General features: G+C 35.7%; 2 protein-coding genes across 3 annotated transcripts in view; one reads left to right on the top strand and one right to left on the bottom strand.

The window, feature by feature from the left end:
* The window catches only part of LOC311072984 (uncharacterized protein), a 1,552,487-nt gene that overhangs the window by 985,364 nt on the left and 547,644 nt on the right, over positions 1–19,479 (bottom strand). The gene's annotated exons all lie outside the window — the stretch shown is intronic.
* LOC311072975 (uncharacterized protein) lies at positions 6,328–18,103 on the top strand. 2 transcript variants are annotated; one of them, XM_084098362.1, is made up of 5 exons: positions 6,328–6,454; positions 7,542–7,874; positions 12,033–12,184; positions 17,657–17,747; positions 17,889–18,103. In XM_084098362.1, the coding sequence occupies exons 2-5, from the start codon at positions 7,613–7,615 to the stop codon at positions 18,005–18,007; spliced, it is 624 nt and encodes a 207-aa protein (XP_083954488.1). In that variant the 5' UTR covers positions 6,328–6,454; positions 7,542–7,612; the 3' UTR covers positions 18,008–18,103. The 2 variants fall into 2 exon arrangements, with proteins under 2 accessions (XP_083954488.1, XP_083954487.1); XM_084098361.1 differs by lacking the exon at positions 6,328–6,454 and adding an exon at positions 7,227–7,409.

The raw sequence follows: 19,479 nt of genomic DNA on the forward strand, positions 1-19,479 counted from the left end.
GCAAACATATTTTGGCCTTAATATTTGCAAAAAATTGTTAATTTACATTTTCATTTTAAATTTCAGTTTCATCAATGTTTCAAATAACCCAGCAGTACAAACTTGAATTGTTTAGAATATTTTTTTTTTATTGGCAATGTCAATCTATTTTATAAAATGTGTTTTCAACATGAACAATATGAAAATTAATTACATTACCATAATATAAATTCTCAACATAATGTAACAATAGTCATGTTTCCATCAAGCTGTTTTTATGCATAAATTTAAAATCTGCATAAAAACATCAGGATGGAAACCCTGCAAATTCATAGGTGGAGGTGGAAAAGCTATAAGGTATGGCTAAAACTTAAATGTGTTTAGGGTAAATGGAAACAGATTGAGTGAAAAAAATTGGTGACACAGAAATCAGCTGATTTAAATGTGAACGTGCTCTCATAAACATCTGGCTGAATAAGACCTCTATCTGTCGTACTGACCCTCACTCTTGCCATATTCTGTTGGTATAATATGACATAAACATGTTTTAATAAATGCTGCAACACAGAGAAAGTCACCACATTAGCAGCGCGACAAAAGAAACACTTTTTTTCACTATAGCGGGACAAAAGTAACAAGTGTTACTTTCGTCCCGACAGGAACTCCTGACATTTAAACCCGATTTACTTTTATTCTGAAAAACTCTGACAAGGCAAACTTCAGGATGTGTTACAGCACTTAATAACCTGTAGATTGATCATTACTGTGTGACATGAAACGAAAAACTAAACTTGTAATTAGAAAAAAAGTACCGCTTCAGTAATTTACTTATTGAACTCGAAAACTGCTTACCGGACCTAACCGCGGGAAACGATGATGAAATCACGTGATATTTGGCAGCTCCGTCAATGGTTGCGTACTAAACGTGCTGTCATAGGTTGAAATGCTAATATAGTCAGGGCTCTGAGAAAATCGCTTTGTTACTTTCGTCCCGCGTTACTTTCGCCCCGGTTCTCCCCCTGCTCACACGTCGTGGGTCACATAGTGTCTACTGTTATGAACTGATTAAGTTTGCATACCAAACTTTTCCTTGGAGATCTCCGGCAAGCCCCCTGATGTTCCCTCCTTTTACTAACTACCTTTTACTTTTACTAGAACTAACACCGGGAGAGTCGCGATCGGATTGGGGTAACGTTACTAGTTTGGCCGTCGATTAACAAAATGCTGAAATATATTTTTAAGTACCGTCAGTGCTCGAAGTGGGGCGGTACTCACCGGTACGCAGTACCGGCACTTCTGCATTTTACTTCAAACGTACCTGCACTTTTTCTTGCGTACCGCTACTTCTCGCATGTAGCCGGTACTCTACCACTGACAGAAAAAGCGTCAGTGTCATGCCCATTTCACATATACTCCGTTTGCAATGCGTATGCGGTGCGTTTTTTCCCCGCACCCATATTAACAGGTTAGAGCTTTCACACTGCACGCGGATGCGGTCCGGCAATGCGTTCCAGGAGCGGTGCGTATACAGCAGTGCAACGATCATTTCTGCACCGAGTCTATTTTCGCTGTGCTGCACGCGCTGAATTAAAGTGACAGCGCATGGTTCGTGGTCAAAATTAACACAGAATATGACATGAAAATATAATAATCTCACTATAAATGCATTTAATTAAATAAAATGTAGTAATCTCACCATAAATGTATTTTTGGACTTGCAGACTTGCAGAGTAGTTCCGTTTTCACACACACGCACACACACACACACACACACACACACACACACACACACACACACACACACACAGACATACACGACTTGTTTAAATACATTTATGTTACATTTAGTTGTTAATAAATATCAATAAATTGTTGTTGTACCAGCAATATCTCCAAGTTTTGTTTTTCTCTGTAGAAATCTCAAATGTCATGATTACTTGCCAATGCAAGAGAGTACCGGCACCTTTTTTCCCCCACTTCAAGCACTGAGTACCGTTAAATTATGTCAGTGAGCCTCCGTCTTGCCTTTAATCACACTGCTTGATCCACGAGCTGGACAATAACTTTATTCTAGAGCTGCTATAAAGCCAAAACACTTTACTTTTAATTTCCTATTATCAATGTAAAGCTGCTTTGGAACAATCTACATTGTTAAAAGCGCTATATAAATGAAGATGACGCCCGGCATTTCTCCCCTTGGGTTTTAGGTTTCGGGAAGGGAGCAAAATCCACCACCCCGTCCAAAATTTTAGGATACCGGGTATCAGATTTGCACAATCCATACGCACAACGCGGCATGTTTCCCTCTCGCTCGAAAGCTTGCCAGACCTCCCGAAACTAGTTACGGTTGCTAAGCCACGATTGGCCTGTGGCGGTTTTCGGGCGTGGCTTAGCGAAGGGTCAATTTAGTCCTAATTTGTAAGTCGCTTTGGATAAAAGCGTCTGCTAAATGACAGTACTGTTATTCCTCTGGTTATTGTCGTCTCGGGGGGCGTTTACTTCTGGAAACTCAAGAGGGCAAGTATTAGGCTACTTACATTTATTATTTTATTTATGGATATGAGCAGCGCTGCAGTTCTAATAATCTGAGTCTGTATTCCTATTGATTTAGAAATTAAAATTAGTATTTTTATTATGTAACATTAACAATGATTAATAAATGCTTTAATATATGTATATAGCTTATATATTGGCCATTGATAATTCATGTTTGCAAATAGATTAAATAACCTTAAGTATCATAACTGTCAAGCAAAACTGACAGACAGGTTCAGTTGCATAGTATACTGTAGATGGCGCTATAATAACTATATTAATGGTTTAACTCTCCATGCTCTTCAGTGTGGAGTGTTTGTCCATCATTGTGCTGCTGTCTGTCTGCTCTCTGGAAGATGATGAGGACTTCTGTATGTTCCTCTGAGGGTATGATTATTCTTTAAACAACATATTATTCATTTATTAACACACTCGCAGTCAAAACATGAGTTTAGTGTCATTTGTTTCTGAATGAAGATCTGCACTGACATAATAGAGTGTGTTTAAGTTGATGTTCATCTTTTGTAGAAATGCATCAGTCTCTGGATGTTCCTCTCTCTGTAGAGGAGACCCGAGCAGAACCGGCCCAGAGTTCAGTGCGGCCATGCTCATTCACACACGAGGAAGAGTGATGATGATGATGATGATGAAGAGCAGCAGGACCATTTTAATTCACAATTGTATTGATTTCCAGTTAAATAGTTTGTGATTCAAAATAAAGCACTTACCAAAAAAAGCTGAAATATTTTATTTATCTATGAGATTCAATATCTAATGATCTGATTCATGACTTTCTGCGACTGTCTGTCCGTTTTCGTCTGAGTTGTTTGCCAGTTACAGTTACAATATTTAATGGTATTTAATGTATTTACAAACATGAACTAACCGTGAACAACAGCATTTATTAATCCTTGTTAATGTAGCCTAAGGCCTAATGGAAATAATCATGTTAATTTCTGAATCATATATGTTGACATTAACATTGATTAAAGGGATAGTTCGCCCAAAAATGAAAATTCGGTCATCATTTACTCAAGTCAAGTCAAGTCATCTTCATTTATATAGCGCTTTTAACAATGTAGATTGTCTCAAAGCAGCTTTACAGAGATAAATGTATAATTTAACGTAAGATTGTTTTGGCTTTATAGCGGTTCTTTAATAAAGTTATTTTCCAGCTAAAGTTAGTTTTGATTGATTCGCTTCCGTCGCAACGATCATTTGTTTTTAAATTAGGGCCGCCAAGACGACACCATTCTCTCTACACAGACTTTAAACGCGAACCTGTGAGAAACGCTGATGGCGTTCAGATGCGCATTAAGAACGGGTTCTATAGTTATGTGCGTTGATGTGTGCAGGTTTGGAATTCCCTAAAAACCAAGCCTAAACAAATTACTGGTGTTTTCCTTACTCACCCTCAAGTTGTTTCAAACCTGTATGAATTTCTTTTTTCTGCTGAACACAAAAGAAGATATTTTGAAAAATGGCGGTAACTAAACAGTTGATGGACCCCATTAACTTCCATAGTAGAAAAAAAGGTACTATGGAAGCCAGTCAATGGGGTCCATCAACTGTTTAGTTACCGCCATTTTTCAAAATATCTTCTTTTGTGTTCAGCAACAACTTGAGGGTGAGTAAATGATGACAGAATTTTCATTTTTGGGCGAACTATCCCTTTATATTGGCTATGGACAGTATATTTCGATTTCCTAGGTAATGAAAGCATAGCCTATATCCTGAAATCCCTCTGAATTTTTATTTTCATCTTGTGTGTAAACAAAATGATTAAATAATTTTGCACCATGGCTTTATCATATGTTCACTTCAGATCTACCGAAAATATATGCAAAATCATGCAGGCCTATTAATGAGATAATGCCTAATTTGCATAATTAAACAAACACATTTCTAAAACTTGTAATACATTTTTATATACTTGTGTAAGTAATCAACTGAGGAAGTTTCATGGTGATATTTATTATTTTAAAATTCTACCCTATTAACCTGTGTCTCGCCTTAAGCGTTCAAATCGCAAGTTCCTGTGGATGTGATGGACTGACAAGAACAGAAGCGATCCAGTGAGTCAGTTGCAGAGCATAAGAATGAGTCATGAAAACTAAAGTCTGAGTCATGATAAGGCCCTTACGTTCCGCTGACTGCAAACAAGTTCAACATTTTATCTCTCAAGCTTCCCTCACACACACAATCTTTCATTCATATTCACAATGAAGAAGTAAAGGGCGTTGCAAAATATACGGTGTCCAAAGAGTTGAGTAACAAAACAGAGGCGGAGTTGTACACTTCAAGGGTGTGTTTGTGTGTGAGCTCCCCAGTTATCTTACATTGCTAAATTTAGTAATGATGCTGATATTCTTTGCTTATTATATAAAGATCAAGACATCTTTACCACTCTGAAATAGAGTGTGGTTTGATGCCCACTGCCATATTGTGAATGGATCGAGTATCATCTCCTCAGTTTTCATCACAAAGTCAATTTGAGATCACAGCACTGTACATATTCATAACCTTCCAATCACACGGGGTTTCATATAAATATTATGTTATTTTTTTCTTCCCCCCCCCCTTTTCTTTCCTCTTTCTATGGTGTTATGTTATTTTTTCATTTTACTATTTGTTTTATGTGATGCAGTGGCTTTTGACCCCAAGACAAATTTCCACCTAAACCTTTACTTTTGTAACCGTAGACGGGTTATTATTAAATTATGAATAATAATAAAGGAATAAAATAATTAAAGGATAATTAAATGATTAAAAATAATTTAAGGGGATAAATAAGAATAGTAAAAGAAGTTCTTTTAGTTATGAAGTAGGCTAAATTTGAAAATAGTATTTTATTTTAAAATGTGCAATATCTATGTCGAAAACACAAACGTTTCGTGTCTCGTCACATTCAGTTATGAATTAGCTACAAGAATCATAATATGAATAGCATATTTTCAATTCAGAACTGCGTAATTTCATAAAACGTTGAGTAGCGTAGGCCTGTTTGCATCACGCTCGAAGAATGCAACTTTTTATCAACAGTTCGTTCACTGATAACTTTGTATCATGCTGAATCTAATATGCTTCCCTCAGCATATAGACATTTCGTGTGAATATAAACGGTTCACTTCTGCCCAAGATCGTCATGGCCGTTTGAATAAGACAATGTAAATCGCAAGCTCAGATTTCAACTTGTTCCGCAAAGGCAGACGCAACAAAATATTCATATTTTTAAGAGCGTTGATCCACAGCAGCACAAGCAAACGAATTATCGTAAAGATTTTTTTTTTTAGCTCATGGAACAAGACAAGGTATAGAAACATATAAAAAATAATAGAAAAAAAAGTAGCCTAACTCAAATGGAAGCAATGGCTTCTGGAGATGGCAAGGCCAAAATAACAAACAAAAAGCAATCTAACTGGGGAATTTAAACCTCTAACTAAACTACCAAAGAACAGAAAATAATTAATAACAGTAACTTAAACTGAAAAGAGTAAATGTTAGAGACACTCACATTTATAAAATAAAAATTCAATCTTTGTAGAAACCGAGTGCACAAGTTGTCAACATGAATATGCCATGTCAGAGAACGTATAGGCCACTAGGCTTTCTTTCTGAAGAACTATCACTGATGTTTCTCACTTATTGTTTGTTGTTCCTGGTTTCAATGAGCTCTTAAAAAAGCGAATGATGGGAAGATACGCGGTCTGGCACCGCCCAGTGAAACCGTCACCTCCAGAACGGTGTCCACCGATTGGCTGTACAGTGAGACACTTAAAAGTGCACCAATCAGGGGTGCGTTTCTAAAAGCCAACTATGCGTTACATTTCACAGAATTACCAAGGGGAAGGAGGTTAGCAAAAGCTTTTATTCGTCTGGCGCCATGATTCAGCTTATTCGACTATTGTTCTTTTCTCTTTGGCAATCTTCATTTTCACAAGTAAGTAAACGATTTTAACATTAGACAGTAGCCTACTAAATATGAGTTGTTTTAGCATACACAATAAATATTAGGCTACATAATAAAAATAAATATATTTGCCGCTATCTTGATATTTGTAATTGTGTTTATAATTAGAATTGTAATTCATAATGACACAAGAAAAAATAATTGGAGTAACATTAATGATATATTTTTGTTGCGTATGTGCCTGCTAGTGTTGCCAAATTGCGCGGAATTATAGGCTACTTATAGTCTACTTTTTTGACATATTGCATATTTGACTGAAATGTTTGTATTGAAATACTCTAAATACCCTATTTATATTCTACCAATGATTAAACTGTGCTCAATGATACAGTATAAAGATTTTTGTGAGGCTTTGGCACTTGTAGGAAGCTTTGAGCTCCTTTATGAAAATAGCCTACTTTTTGATTAGTTACAGTGATTTAAAATAGGCTACCAGAGGTGCGGTTAGTAAGAATATAGTAGCCATTTGTAACAATTAATGATGATGAAGGCTCATGATCGCAAAAGGTAGACAGAATGAGGAGGGTTTTAGGTGTGGCGTTGAATGCTTTGGATCTTCGGGTTGAGAAATGAGCAAGAGTGCGGAAGTAGAAGTACAGAGCGCATTTAGGCCACGCCCACACACACCGTGACATCGAAAACCCAAGATAGAAAACCCCACACACCCAGCCAGGAATGACGTTTGTGACACAGTCTTTGTTACTGCCTATTTTTTACAGTCTATGGTTAGCCTACTCAGTGCACAGTGTTACTGCAGAGAGCGCGATCACGAACAGGCAGTCTGTTGAATCAAACCAACTAAAAGCACACGACAACCCGCTACATTACATATTTTGGATACATTTTTGGAGATTCTGCACAGTTTTGTTAAATATGAAATTAAATTCCCCTGTCTTCGTGTTAGTTCACTTAGTGTTGGTCTCAGGTTGGTAGAGAGTTGGGGTTACTGGGCGAATGCTTGTTTTTATTTAACTGTAAAATGAATGTAAATTAATGTCAGTCCTCGTTGTTCTAAAGCATTGATTGACATCCTAAACACTTTCTTTCTGTTTAACAGGCGATGCTTTACTTGCTGATGGGTCGAAGTTCGAGGCAAACCATGGAGAAAACGTTACACTTCTATTCCCAATGGATAAAGCGGAGAAAGCCGATAGACTGAGGATCATTTTTAAAGAAGAAACTACGAAAAACTTATCTTTGATCGCACAGAAGTGTGTCCCTCATGAAGGATGTGCTGTTGTGGACACATCTGGGCTCTCAGTGCGAGTTGGAGGAGAATGCGTGCGCGTAACCATTCACAACGTGGACATCTCCAGATCTGGACTCTATAAAGCACAAGCTTTCTTTGGAAAGGACGTGTGTGAGGTGAAAGCTACACTTGCTGTCAACAGTGAGTATATTTACAATAACGTTTTTTTGCATGTAATGTACTAACTAGAACAATATACTCTCAAAAGTTTGGAAATATTACTTTAAATAAATCTCTTATGCACATCAAGCCTGATATTCATTTGATCTCAAATACAGAAAAAAACAGTAATATTGCAAAATATTATTACAATTTAAAATAATGGTTTTCTATGTGAATATAAAATGTATATATCAGCATAATTACTCCAGTCTTCAGTGTCACATGATCCTTCAGAAATCATTCTAATATGATGATTTATCAATTTATCAACAGTTGTGCTGCTTAATATATTTTTTTTTTGGAACCTGTGATAGTTTTTTTTAGGATTCTTTGATGAATAAAGAGTAAATAAAACAGCATTTTATTTAAAATAGAAATTCTTTGTAACAATATATTCACTTCTGTTCAAAAGTTTGTGGTCAGCTAATTTTTTAAAAAGGAAATAATATTTTTATTCAGCAAGGAAGGATGTGTTATATTGATAAAGTGATAGTGAAGATTTATATTGTTAGAAAATATTTATATTTTGAATAAATGCCATCAGTGAATCCTGAAAAAAGTACCACAGGTTCCAAAAAAAAATATTAATCAGCACAACTGAGTCCAACATTGACAATAATCCTTGTATGGGCATGTTAATAATCCTTGTATGGGCATGTGTTTCCTTTTCTTTAAACGTTGTCATGTATTGTGTGTCCAGTAGGCTTCACTCTTGGGTAATTGTCACTGAATAACCTGAAATCTTCCCTCGGGTGTTGGCTGGAGAGAAGGTGCACAGTTTTTCACACAGCACAGGGACTGAAACTGGATTCATTGACTGTTTATTTGGATTTTTGGTTACTTGAAAGCAAGACTATCACAGTCAAATAAATCTACAGCAACTGTAACGATGTTGCTAAATGTAGATCTGCAATAGAACATCAGTGTTGCTGATAAATCAAGCGAGTTTTTAGAGGAAGAGGGCAATGTGTCAGTGCTTAGCAGTAAGAAAACATTTCCTAATAACTAAATGGAATATAACAAATAGAAGTTAAAGAATATATAAATGAATACGGCTCACTTGTGGACGTTTCAGTAAATAATAATCGAGGTGTGTACGTCCATTAACAAGCACCGTCCAGCCAGTAATGACTGATGAAAATTCAGCTTTGCATCAGAGAAATAAATTATATGTTAAAATGGAAACCCATTATTTTAAATTAATAATGTTTTAATTTTAATTTAAATTAATAATGTTTACCCCCCCCCCTGTTTTTTTATCAATTAAATACAGGCTTGACGAACGTAAGAGAATTTTGTTTTAAACAAAAAAGTAAGGTTTCGAAACTTTTGACCGATGTTCATGGTCATGGTTATACACAGTAACAAGCAAATGCTTTTTGAAAGATCTTCTGTTGAAAACAATTAAAAGTGATAACATTCGGGTAATCTATCTCCCGATTTGATATTATCACGATACTTGGGTGCCGATAATATATGAATTGCGATTTTTTTTTTTTTTTTTTTTTTTTTTAAGAATTGCTATTCCACAAGTATTGTGTTTCCATATTTCGATTTTAACACCATGGGGAAAAGTTAAATCATAGACTTTCTGTCCATGATGAGTCATATTTACAAAAACAATTCATCACATTTATCTGACTTATTTTAGAAGCATCATACAGTAGGCTACTACATTCTTTTTAATAAATGATTCAATAACAAATACATTTTTTAACAGTCATTGTCAATGTAACAATTACAGTATTGTAGATCGAATTCCAGTAATCGATGAAACAATGTAGCTTAGACTATTCGATATTTTAAGCGCCAAGTTTTTATCAAAAGCTGATTAACTCTATTTTAGAGATCAGTGTTTATTTGAACTTTAAACTTTTATCCCAGTACTTCTATTATAATTTGAACTATTGTATCACCAGGGACGGACTGACAATTAGCGTTCTGGAAAAGTCCAGAACGGCCGTCCAACCGAGGGCCGTCGGCACACAAAAAAAGTGTAATAAAGCAGTAGGCTAGGCTATGAACAGCCAACAGCAGGGGCACTAATACGATCACTTATATATGCTAGGCTACGTGTAAAAAAAAAAAAAAAAAAAAAAAAAAAAAAAACACCTGAGGAAGAAGAGTCGGCCTACTAGCCACTGACAGAAAGTTCGTTTTATAAGGTTTACTGCACTTTTAAATTTGCTTACATTATATTTTGAATACATTATACTACATAATGTAAGTATAATTTATTCCAATATAATGTGAGCAAATTATATAGTTACATTATATTAAGTTATAGTAGGCTATAGGCCCTATTGCAGTGGTCTCCATCGTGGTTGCCCGCTAAACACATTCTATAAATAGCCCAAACTTGTCAATAGCGATCCACTGAGGGCTCCAGACCTCGAAATGGTATAATTTTGTGCCGGTGCAACTAAACATTTGCACTTTTGCCTCTACAAAATTACCCAACTCTCTTTGATTATACGCTGTCATTTGCGTTGCGTATGAGAAACATCAAATGACAAACGCTCAAAAAGCGGAACAAAACTTTGATCTGAGCAGCGCGGAGCATTATCAGCTCGCCCCAAAAAACAGCGATCGCGGCCGAAGCAGATCTCGATCACGATCTCGATCACGCCGACATTATTACACAGAGCTGCACGATCCACCGAGAAGCATTTAAATTCAGCGCAGAATCCTCTATCTCTATTATAAAACAGCGCTTATATTCTTAACACATTGAAGCAAAAAACAGGCAAAACATTGTTCCAAGAACAAACCAGTTAGAAGACATTTCACTCCACAACTGAATTAACTTTAGTAAAACAAACTTTTTTGGCAGATGTGCCTGATATAATCGTATTAAAAATGCTGTTATATTAATATAGTCATGTATAAATGTAGGCTATTAAATGTAATGCAGTAATGTTTTTGTTTAGAAGTTATGACAGTTTATTTATTTATTTTTGCATTTTATATTTATACTAAATGTTTGGGCTACTGTTTTTGATAACACATAGGTTACAATAGGTTTATAGAAAATCAACAACAAAAAAAGTCAATACTTTCATAAGTTTTCAGGAATTGTTGATTTTTTTTTAAAACGCTTGTAAGTCTGAACCAGAATACCAAGATATTTTATTGTTTCGCATATGATGGTGTAAAGTAAAAAAAGCACCACCATGTTATGTATAATAAATATTTTTGAGTATAACAAACAAAAATCCCTTCTAGATTATTTTATCCCTTGAGGTAGCCCTCGCACACACAGTTTCTGTAGCAGTGACATTTCATTAGGCTATTTGTATTTTTATGGTATTGTACATTTTTAGTTTTTATTTGAATGCTGAGGCTTCATTAATAAACTCAACCCCAATTATCATCATTGGTTTTGAGATGTTACTTGCTGTTAATATCTTGTCTGATAGGCTACAGTATTGTGGCATAGTTTCAGGACATCCTGTCTAGTGTCTGTCGCACACGGCTAGAGGCGAATGGCCGGATGATGGGCCTATTTGGGAGAAAGTCCAGGGCTGTTTTTTAGCCCCAGTCCGTCCCTGCGTATCACAGAAATAATGAAATTATGCGGTTGAAAAGACTGCTGTTTCATGACAACTCTCTCCGGGTCAGCGCCAACACAGCTTTGAATTATGCAATATGATTTTGTCAAAGGTTTAATAAACAGAGGAATTGAAAGTTCGCGTGGGTGTTTGAATAGAGTTCACAGTCTTTTAAAGATGAAACGTGAAGATACTGTCTGTCTCATCTCTCGCGCCCACGTCACTCAACACTCATAATGACACATTTTATTCTGTTGAAACAAAAGTGGCTAACTTCTGTCAACATCATCTAAAGCAAGGCCAACAATAAAGCAATTTCATTTGAATTAATATCGATTATGTAATGAAAAAAAATCGATTTTATACCTAGGTAGGTGAACTGATTTTTTTCTCCCTTCCCTAATAATTAGATGATTTAATGATTTGTAAAAGAAGAAAATTGCATAATTTCTGCAAACACACAGATCCTTTATCGATTTAAAGAAAGAGTAAAGGCTTGACTTTTGGCAGATTGTGAGAAGTTTGTGGTTTTGGTTTTACGGTTTATGATTCTCTTATTCATTTCTGTTCCTGTTGTCTCTTACAGAAGCTCCAGTTTCCTCCAGTCCAGCTCCTCCACACTCCTCCTCCAGCCCAACACCTCTCAGCTCCTCTGACCTACACTGGCTTTATGCTTTAATTCCAGTCTTCTTCATCATCATCATCTTGTTTTTTTGCTGCTTCTGTAGAAGGAGAAAGGCAAGTAGCCTATTAGTTACATTTATTCTTTTATCAATGGATATGAGCATTACTGCGTTTCGCTCCTACACTCAAAAAAATGACTCTTTGGTTGAACATGATTTAATCGTGGACAGTGGTTCCACGTGATTGATTCAAGTTATTCGAGCACAGCTTAATCAGGTTATTTGGACAAGACTGAATCAAGTTATTTGGACATGATTAAATCAAGTTTTTTGGACACGACTGAATCAGGTTATTTGGACAACTTTGAATCAAGTTATTTGGACATGATTAAATCAAGTTATTTGGACGAGTCTTATTTTAATTGAGTTTACTCACTTCGCTTAAGTTTATCCAACATGAAGTAAGTTAAGTTTAAAGCTTTATTGATCCCCATGGGGCAATTAATTTAAGCTTACATGGTGCCTCACATAAAACACTTAACATCTACATATACACATTTAACACATAGAACATAAAAAAAAAAAATGAAAATAAAATACAATCACCTGCGTGTGTTACATAACCGTATTGCTTCAGGCACAAAAGTAAATTTATAACGATTTGTAGAGCATTTAATTGCTCTTAAACGTCGCCCCAGGGGCATCCACTCAAAGTCCAAGTACAGCGGGTAAGTACTACCTCCTAATATTTTGTGTGCCATCCTCAGCACCTGCTGTTCATAATAGGAAGTAAGGCTTCTTAAGGGAACACCCATGATTTTAGAGCACGTGCTGACAATACCCTGCAAACGATTTTTGTTTTTTATAGACAATGATGAAAACCAGCAAATAAAAGAAAAAGAAAGAATACTTTCAACAAATGAATTATAAAATGACTTAAGAACAACTCTCTGTACATTAAAGGAATTTAGCTTTCTCAGCACAAACAATTTTTGATGTGACTTTTTAATAATTACCTCAGAATTCTGATCAAACTTTAACTTGTTGTCAAAGACCGTGCCCAGGTACTTATATTGTTCTACTTCCTCCACATGTGTACCATTAATGACTATCGGTTGAAGTGCTAATGTCCTCCTGCTAAAATTAATAATCATCTCTTTAGTTTTTGAGACATTCAGATCTAGCTTCATATTACTGCACCAAGAGATGAAATTACTCAAAACAGAACCATATTCCTGATCTGAATGTGAAAGCAAGGAGAGCAACACAGTATCATCTGCATATTTTACCAAGTAACTGTTATCTTGCAAACTCTGACAGTCATTTGTATATAATATAAACAAAATAGGAGAGAGCACACACCCTTGTGGGGTACCTGTGGAGATATTTACAATATCTGATAACACCTCATTAATCCTAACCCTCTGTTGTCTGTCTGATAAAAAGTTCATGATCCATAAAACTAATCCATGATCAAAATTAAACTGACTGATAAGTTTTTGCCCCAACGTAACAGGTTGCAAAAGATTAAATGCAGATGAAAAATCTACAAACAAAAGCCGTGCAAAAGCTCCGCTGTTTTCCAGATGACGACTGAGAGTATTTATCAAAAACAGTTTTGCATCATCTACGCCTCTTCCAGCGCGATATGCAAACTGCAGCGGATCTAAAAGTGGTCCAGCTACTGTCATTATGTACCTCTTCATCTCTTTTTCAAAAATCTTCATAACTAAGGAGGTCAAGGCGATTGGACGGTAGTCGTTCAAAGAATTTGGTTTAGTTTTTTTAGGTATTGGTACAATGATTGAACTTTTCCTCAAATCAGGTACCAACCCTTGATCTAAAGAGGACTGAAAAAGTAACTGGAGAACTTCACTGAGCTGGTCAGTGCAGTATCTCAGTGTTCTACTACATATACCGTCTGGACCTGGGGCCTTGTTAAGCGGTGTGGCCTTCAGCTGTCTTGATATATTAGATAAATTAATTTTAAAATTATTAGAAATACTCAAGGTCTTTTTAAAAATAGTTATCTCATCAGTGACAGAGGATGTATCCAAACGAGAGAAAAGGTCATTAAACTCTTTAGATAGAATTAAATCATTGTCAGTATTTCCAATTGGTATATGTTGCTTTGGTACTAATGTACTCACTGCAGCCATACTCTTAATTCCTTTCCAGGCAGCTTTAAGATTACCTTGCATGAACACATCCTCAATCTTATTTTTATAATTATTTTTAGCGATTTTAATTGCTCTTTTAACTTCCCTATTTATCTGTTTTTTCTCCTCATTGGTCCCCCCAAGAAATATTCTCTTCTTCTCGTTCAATATACATTTTAACTCCTTCGTGATCCAAGGTTTATTATTAAGATACAGAGTGATCTTTTTCGTAGGTATAACAGAATCAACACAGAAAGTGATATATTTAGAAATGGTAACCACCTGATCGTTCAAATCAGAAGATGTATTCAAAAACATATTCCAATCGGTGCAATCTAAACAACCCTTCAAAACTTCAACATTAGAAGGTGTCCATTCTTTCACATATCGTATTTCTTTCTTCACTTGCTTCACAATGGGAATGTATACAGAAGTCAGTAAAATCATATTATGATCGGCTGAACCAAGAGGAGTAAAATTTGGGTTGAGATAACATGGTTCCATCATGTGGAACCACTGTCCATGCTTGAATCATGTTCAGCCAAAGAGTTATTTATTTGTGTCTATTTAATAGACACACAGAGTTAAAATAACATACAATCAACCTAAATATAGCTTTTCTCTTAATACATACGATGTTGGCAGTCTAAAGATGGTACTGATATTGCATCACTAGCAATCCCATTGGAGTTGCTTTTAAAGCAACTTGAATTCTTAGCAGGTCCTTCACCAAAGCACATGCTCGACACTTTACCACAATGGTAACTCACCCATAAACATCTACATATAAAGTTGTTTAAAATATCAACATAATAGAATATTAAACATTACCAAGTCTCCCTATTTTCTCATCTTGCTTACATTTTTTTTATCAAAGAACACTGGTACAAAGCAATTACGACAGACCAGAAGGATATTCTTATTTAGTATTTATTGAGATACAACATTTACTTCACAAAAAATTCTCAGGCATAAAACAAAATCAGTCGGCTTTATAGTAAAAAAAATAAAAATAAGATTAAAACAATATTATCAGACTTTTTCACCAAATAAGTGAAAACTGCACAAACAAGGAAATATGCTTGTTTAAAGGAGAACTCCGGTCAATTTTAACATTGAGCTCATTTTTTTGTAAATTTGGAGTGCTGTCAATACAGAGAACAACGACAAAAATCGGTGTTGCCTACACCGTGTTATCCTCTTTTTAAAATTTGCACCCTGTTGACTTCAATGGGGCAAGTCTTTGCCTTTGGCTTGCAAAGTTGGGGATATTTAATTTTATTCTATCAATCAATAAATTCCACTAGAAACAAACCTTGTATTATTTTATTTCAATTTAATACTGTGAAGCTGCTTTGATACAATCTGTATTGTGAAAAGCGCTATACATATACTTGATTTGATTTGATTTGAAGTCTTAAACCTGCTTTTAGCCTCTTAACATCCTTGATGTGTCATTACAAGTGCACAGGTCATGTGAGTGATTCCTTTAGAGTTTACACGGGTGAATCTGACTGCAGTAGATGTGAAAGATATGGATAAAAGTGATGTTAATTCAGCCAGCGCACATACCTGTATTTACATCCTTTTTTCTGTCGAAGTCCACATTAATCGATTGTTGAGTTCACGCGCATGATCATAGATACTAAACCTATGAGCGTGAACTCGACAATCGATTACTATGGACTTCGACAGAAAACAGGATGTAAATACAGGTATGAGCGCTGGCTGAATAAACATCATTTTTATTCATATCTTTCACATCCACTGCAGTCAGATTCACCCGTGTTCTCGCTGAAGGAATCACTCACATTGGCTGTGCACTTGTAATGACACATCAAGGATGTTAAGAGGCTAAAAGCAGGTTTAAAACTTGCCCCATTGAAGTCAACAGGGTGCAAATTTTAAAAAGAGGATAACACGGTGTAGGCAACACCGATTTTTGTCATTGTTCTCTGTATTAACAGCACTCCAAATTTACAAAAAAATTAGCTCAATGTTAAAATTGACCGGAGTTCTCCTTTAAAATGTGTAAATATAAAATAATATTATACTAATAAAATAACTGAAACAGACTGGACCATTTTTTTAGTAAAATGTTTCCTCTAGATTCAACAGCACTTTATGAATAAACTTTGAGAAGTTAGTGTTCTCTAAATAAGGGCATAAATAAGTGCAAAAAACAGCAGCAGTGCACTGACCAAGACTTGGTAGACATCACCACCTCATCTTCAATCAAAACATCCAGTGAGTTTAAAGACAACGTTCCTCCTCACCAGCAATGATGGTGACTGCTGCACCTGGTCAAACTCATTTTTCTAAATGCATTGAAAGAAAAAAAAGAAAGTGTTAGTGTATGTCACCACATATCATAAAAACGACCCTTGTGAGGGCAGACATTTAAATTTTCATAAATTAAAATAAAGGCGTGAAGGATCAGAGTAGTGTTTATTCAGTAGGGTTTGTGCCCATTTAAAACCCTGTAGTACTTTTCACAACACGTCTTCCAGTTTGTCAGAAGGATTTTATTGGGAAAAAATGTTAGAGGTTTATCGGTTGAATGTTCTAGAGCATAAAAAAAATCATTAATAAAATGTAATTTGGCATCAGTCGGTTCTTTATTACAAAGTAGAAAGTAAAGTGGTACTTAAAAGGGATAGTTTACCCCAAAATGAAAATTCTGTCATCATTTACTCACTATCACATCATACCAAACACAAGAATCTTGTTCAGCTTTGGAATAAATTATTATTATTATTTTTTATGTCATGGACCATCCATCAAAAGTCTATAGACAATCAATATTTAGCTTCAATAAGTACATAAAGATATAGCTAATCCATATGAATAAAGCAGTTTTATACAAGCCTTCCAATGGATAAAATATGACAAAAAGTATGAAATATATTATTTCTTTATTTTTCTTAAGATGAACAAAATTATGGTTTTGGAACATGAGGGTGAGTAAATCATGACAATTTTCATTTTATTTTTAGGTGCACTATCCAAGTCATACATTTATTCTAATGACATAATGATTTATGCTAAAAGGATAAAGTATTCCTAAGTAAATATAATGTAGTCCTGAAATGTGTCCTACCTTGTGTGTCTTCAAATCATCAGCTGACTCTTCCTTTGAGTAGGGCTGGGTATCGTTCAAAATCTTTCGATCCGGTGCCATTTTCCATACCTCAGTTTCGATACCGGTTCCTAACGATACTTTTTTCGATACCAATTTTATAAAATCCATTTTAACAAGATTACATAACACATTACCTCAGAAAATGTTGGTTTTATTTTTTCAGTTTGATTAGACATGATGTGAGAGATTGATATTAATAGATCAGTGGAATATCTATCCTGCAATTGATGCTAGGCCTATAATAACTAGTAATGGTGTATCTGTTCCTGTTTCTGTTCCTCTCCAGGCTCTTTTAGTGTGGTGTGTTTGTCCATCAGTGTCCTGCTGTCTGTCTGCTCTCTGGAAGATGATGAGGACTTCTGTTTGTTCCTCTGAGGGTATGATTATTCTTTAAACAACATATTATTCATTTATTAACACACTCGCGCTCAAAACATGAGTTTAGTGTCATTTGTTTCTGAATGAAGATCTGCACTGAAATAATAGAGTGTGTTTAAGTTGATGTTCATCTTTTGTAGAAATGGATCAGTCTCTGGATGTTCCTCTCTCTGTAGAGGAGACCCGAGCAGAACCGGCCCAGAGTTCAGTGCGGCCATGCTCATTCACACACGAGGAAGAGTGTGTGTGTGAGCGATGATGAGGATGAGGATGAAGAGAAGCAGGACAATCAAATAATTCACATTTTTCTTTTTGTATTAAATAGTTTATGTGATCACTTATTAAAAGAATGATTACAAAAAGCATGTTTCATTCCTTTTTATATAGTTTCTTATTTTTTTATAGGTGAACTGTCTCTTTAAAAGGATCGGCATCTCTCTGACCCTATATCTCCACCTGTAATGCTAGTGACATTTTTTCAAAATGCAAAATGACTCACATCTCTTGCAAAATGAAGCACTGCATTTAAAATATCACAAACATCTCAAAAGCAAACATTTGTTTTACGTTGCAAAACACCTTTGCCATAAAATTATATTTTGGATAGCCTATATCATATAGGCCTACACACAGTTATTCAAAACCTATTCAAAACCTCTTCTTTCGTGAGCTCAATGTACATTGGATTGAAAGTAATTGGCAGAGAGATGTAAAAAAAATTCATGGAAACACGAAAACAAGATTGAAAGCAAACTTTTTTTACTGTTAGCATTTGTGTAACCTATAACTTGACCTTTGACCTATTCTAAAAAGCCATGATTGTTTGGTGTTCAGTAAAACAATGCGTGTTTGCACATGTGAGAAGTGTGTACTCTGATGAATAATGTGGCATTTTGATAGGTTGTGTTTAAAAAAGAAATCAAATACTTCCTATTAGATTATACATGGAGAATTGTGTGTTGTGGTTTGCAAAAAGTGTTTTAGGAAATTGAAAACTGTGTAGAAGGCCAAGAATTAGAGTATGGTTTTGCAGTGTGGTAATGTGTTGCAGTGTGCGGTATTCACATTGTGTGTGTGTAAATTCGCGGTAATGGTAAATGGACTGCATTTATATAGCGCTTTCACAGACCTATGGCCACCAAAGCGCTTTACATATAAGCCTCACATTCACCCATTCACTCACACATTCATATACCGACGGCGGTGTCAGCCATGCCACCCAGCTCGTCGGGAGCAGCTGAGGTTAGGTGTCTTGCTCATGGACATCGACACCTCGACACTTGGTCAGGTGGAACCGGGGATTGAACCACCAACCTTCCGGTTTGTAGACAACCTACATGACCACGGAGCCACTGCCGCCCATAATGTGTTTCAGATTCGCAGTGTGTGGGAATAGATTCGCGGTGGTGGTAATGTGTTTGAGTGTCAGGTTTCAGAATGCAAATGATGATTGATTCCTCGAACATCCTGCAAAGAAAAGAGATTCCGGCTCATCTCAGACTCTCTGCTGCTTTAAACACTATAGGAAAACCTGCTCTTTCGCGTCAGCTGCGGATGATTTGGACGTTTGACGATGCTTTCTCTTTCACTTTGTCATCTTTTTAATCATGCTCCACATTTCCTTAACTGCCTAGGCCTACCAATTTCGTCACTCTTTACTTCCCTTGTAACTTTCCTCGTTTCGGCTTGAGTTTTCTTATATAATGCCATATGTATGTGTTTTCTTCAGTA

This window comes from Abramis brama (genome assembly GCF_963993115.1).
Source record: "Abramis brama genome assembly, chromosome: 22".
Taxonomy (NCBI): Eukaryota; Metazoa; Chordata; class Actinopteri; order Cypriniformes; family Leuciscidae; genus Abramis; species Abramis brama.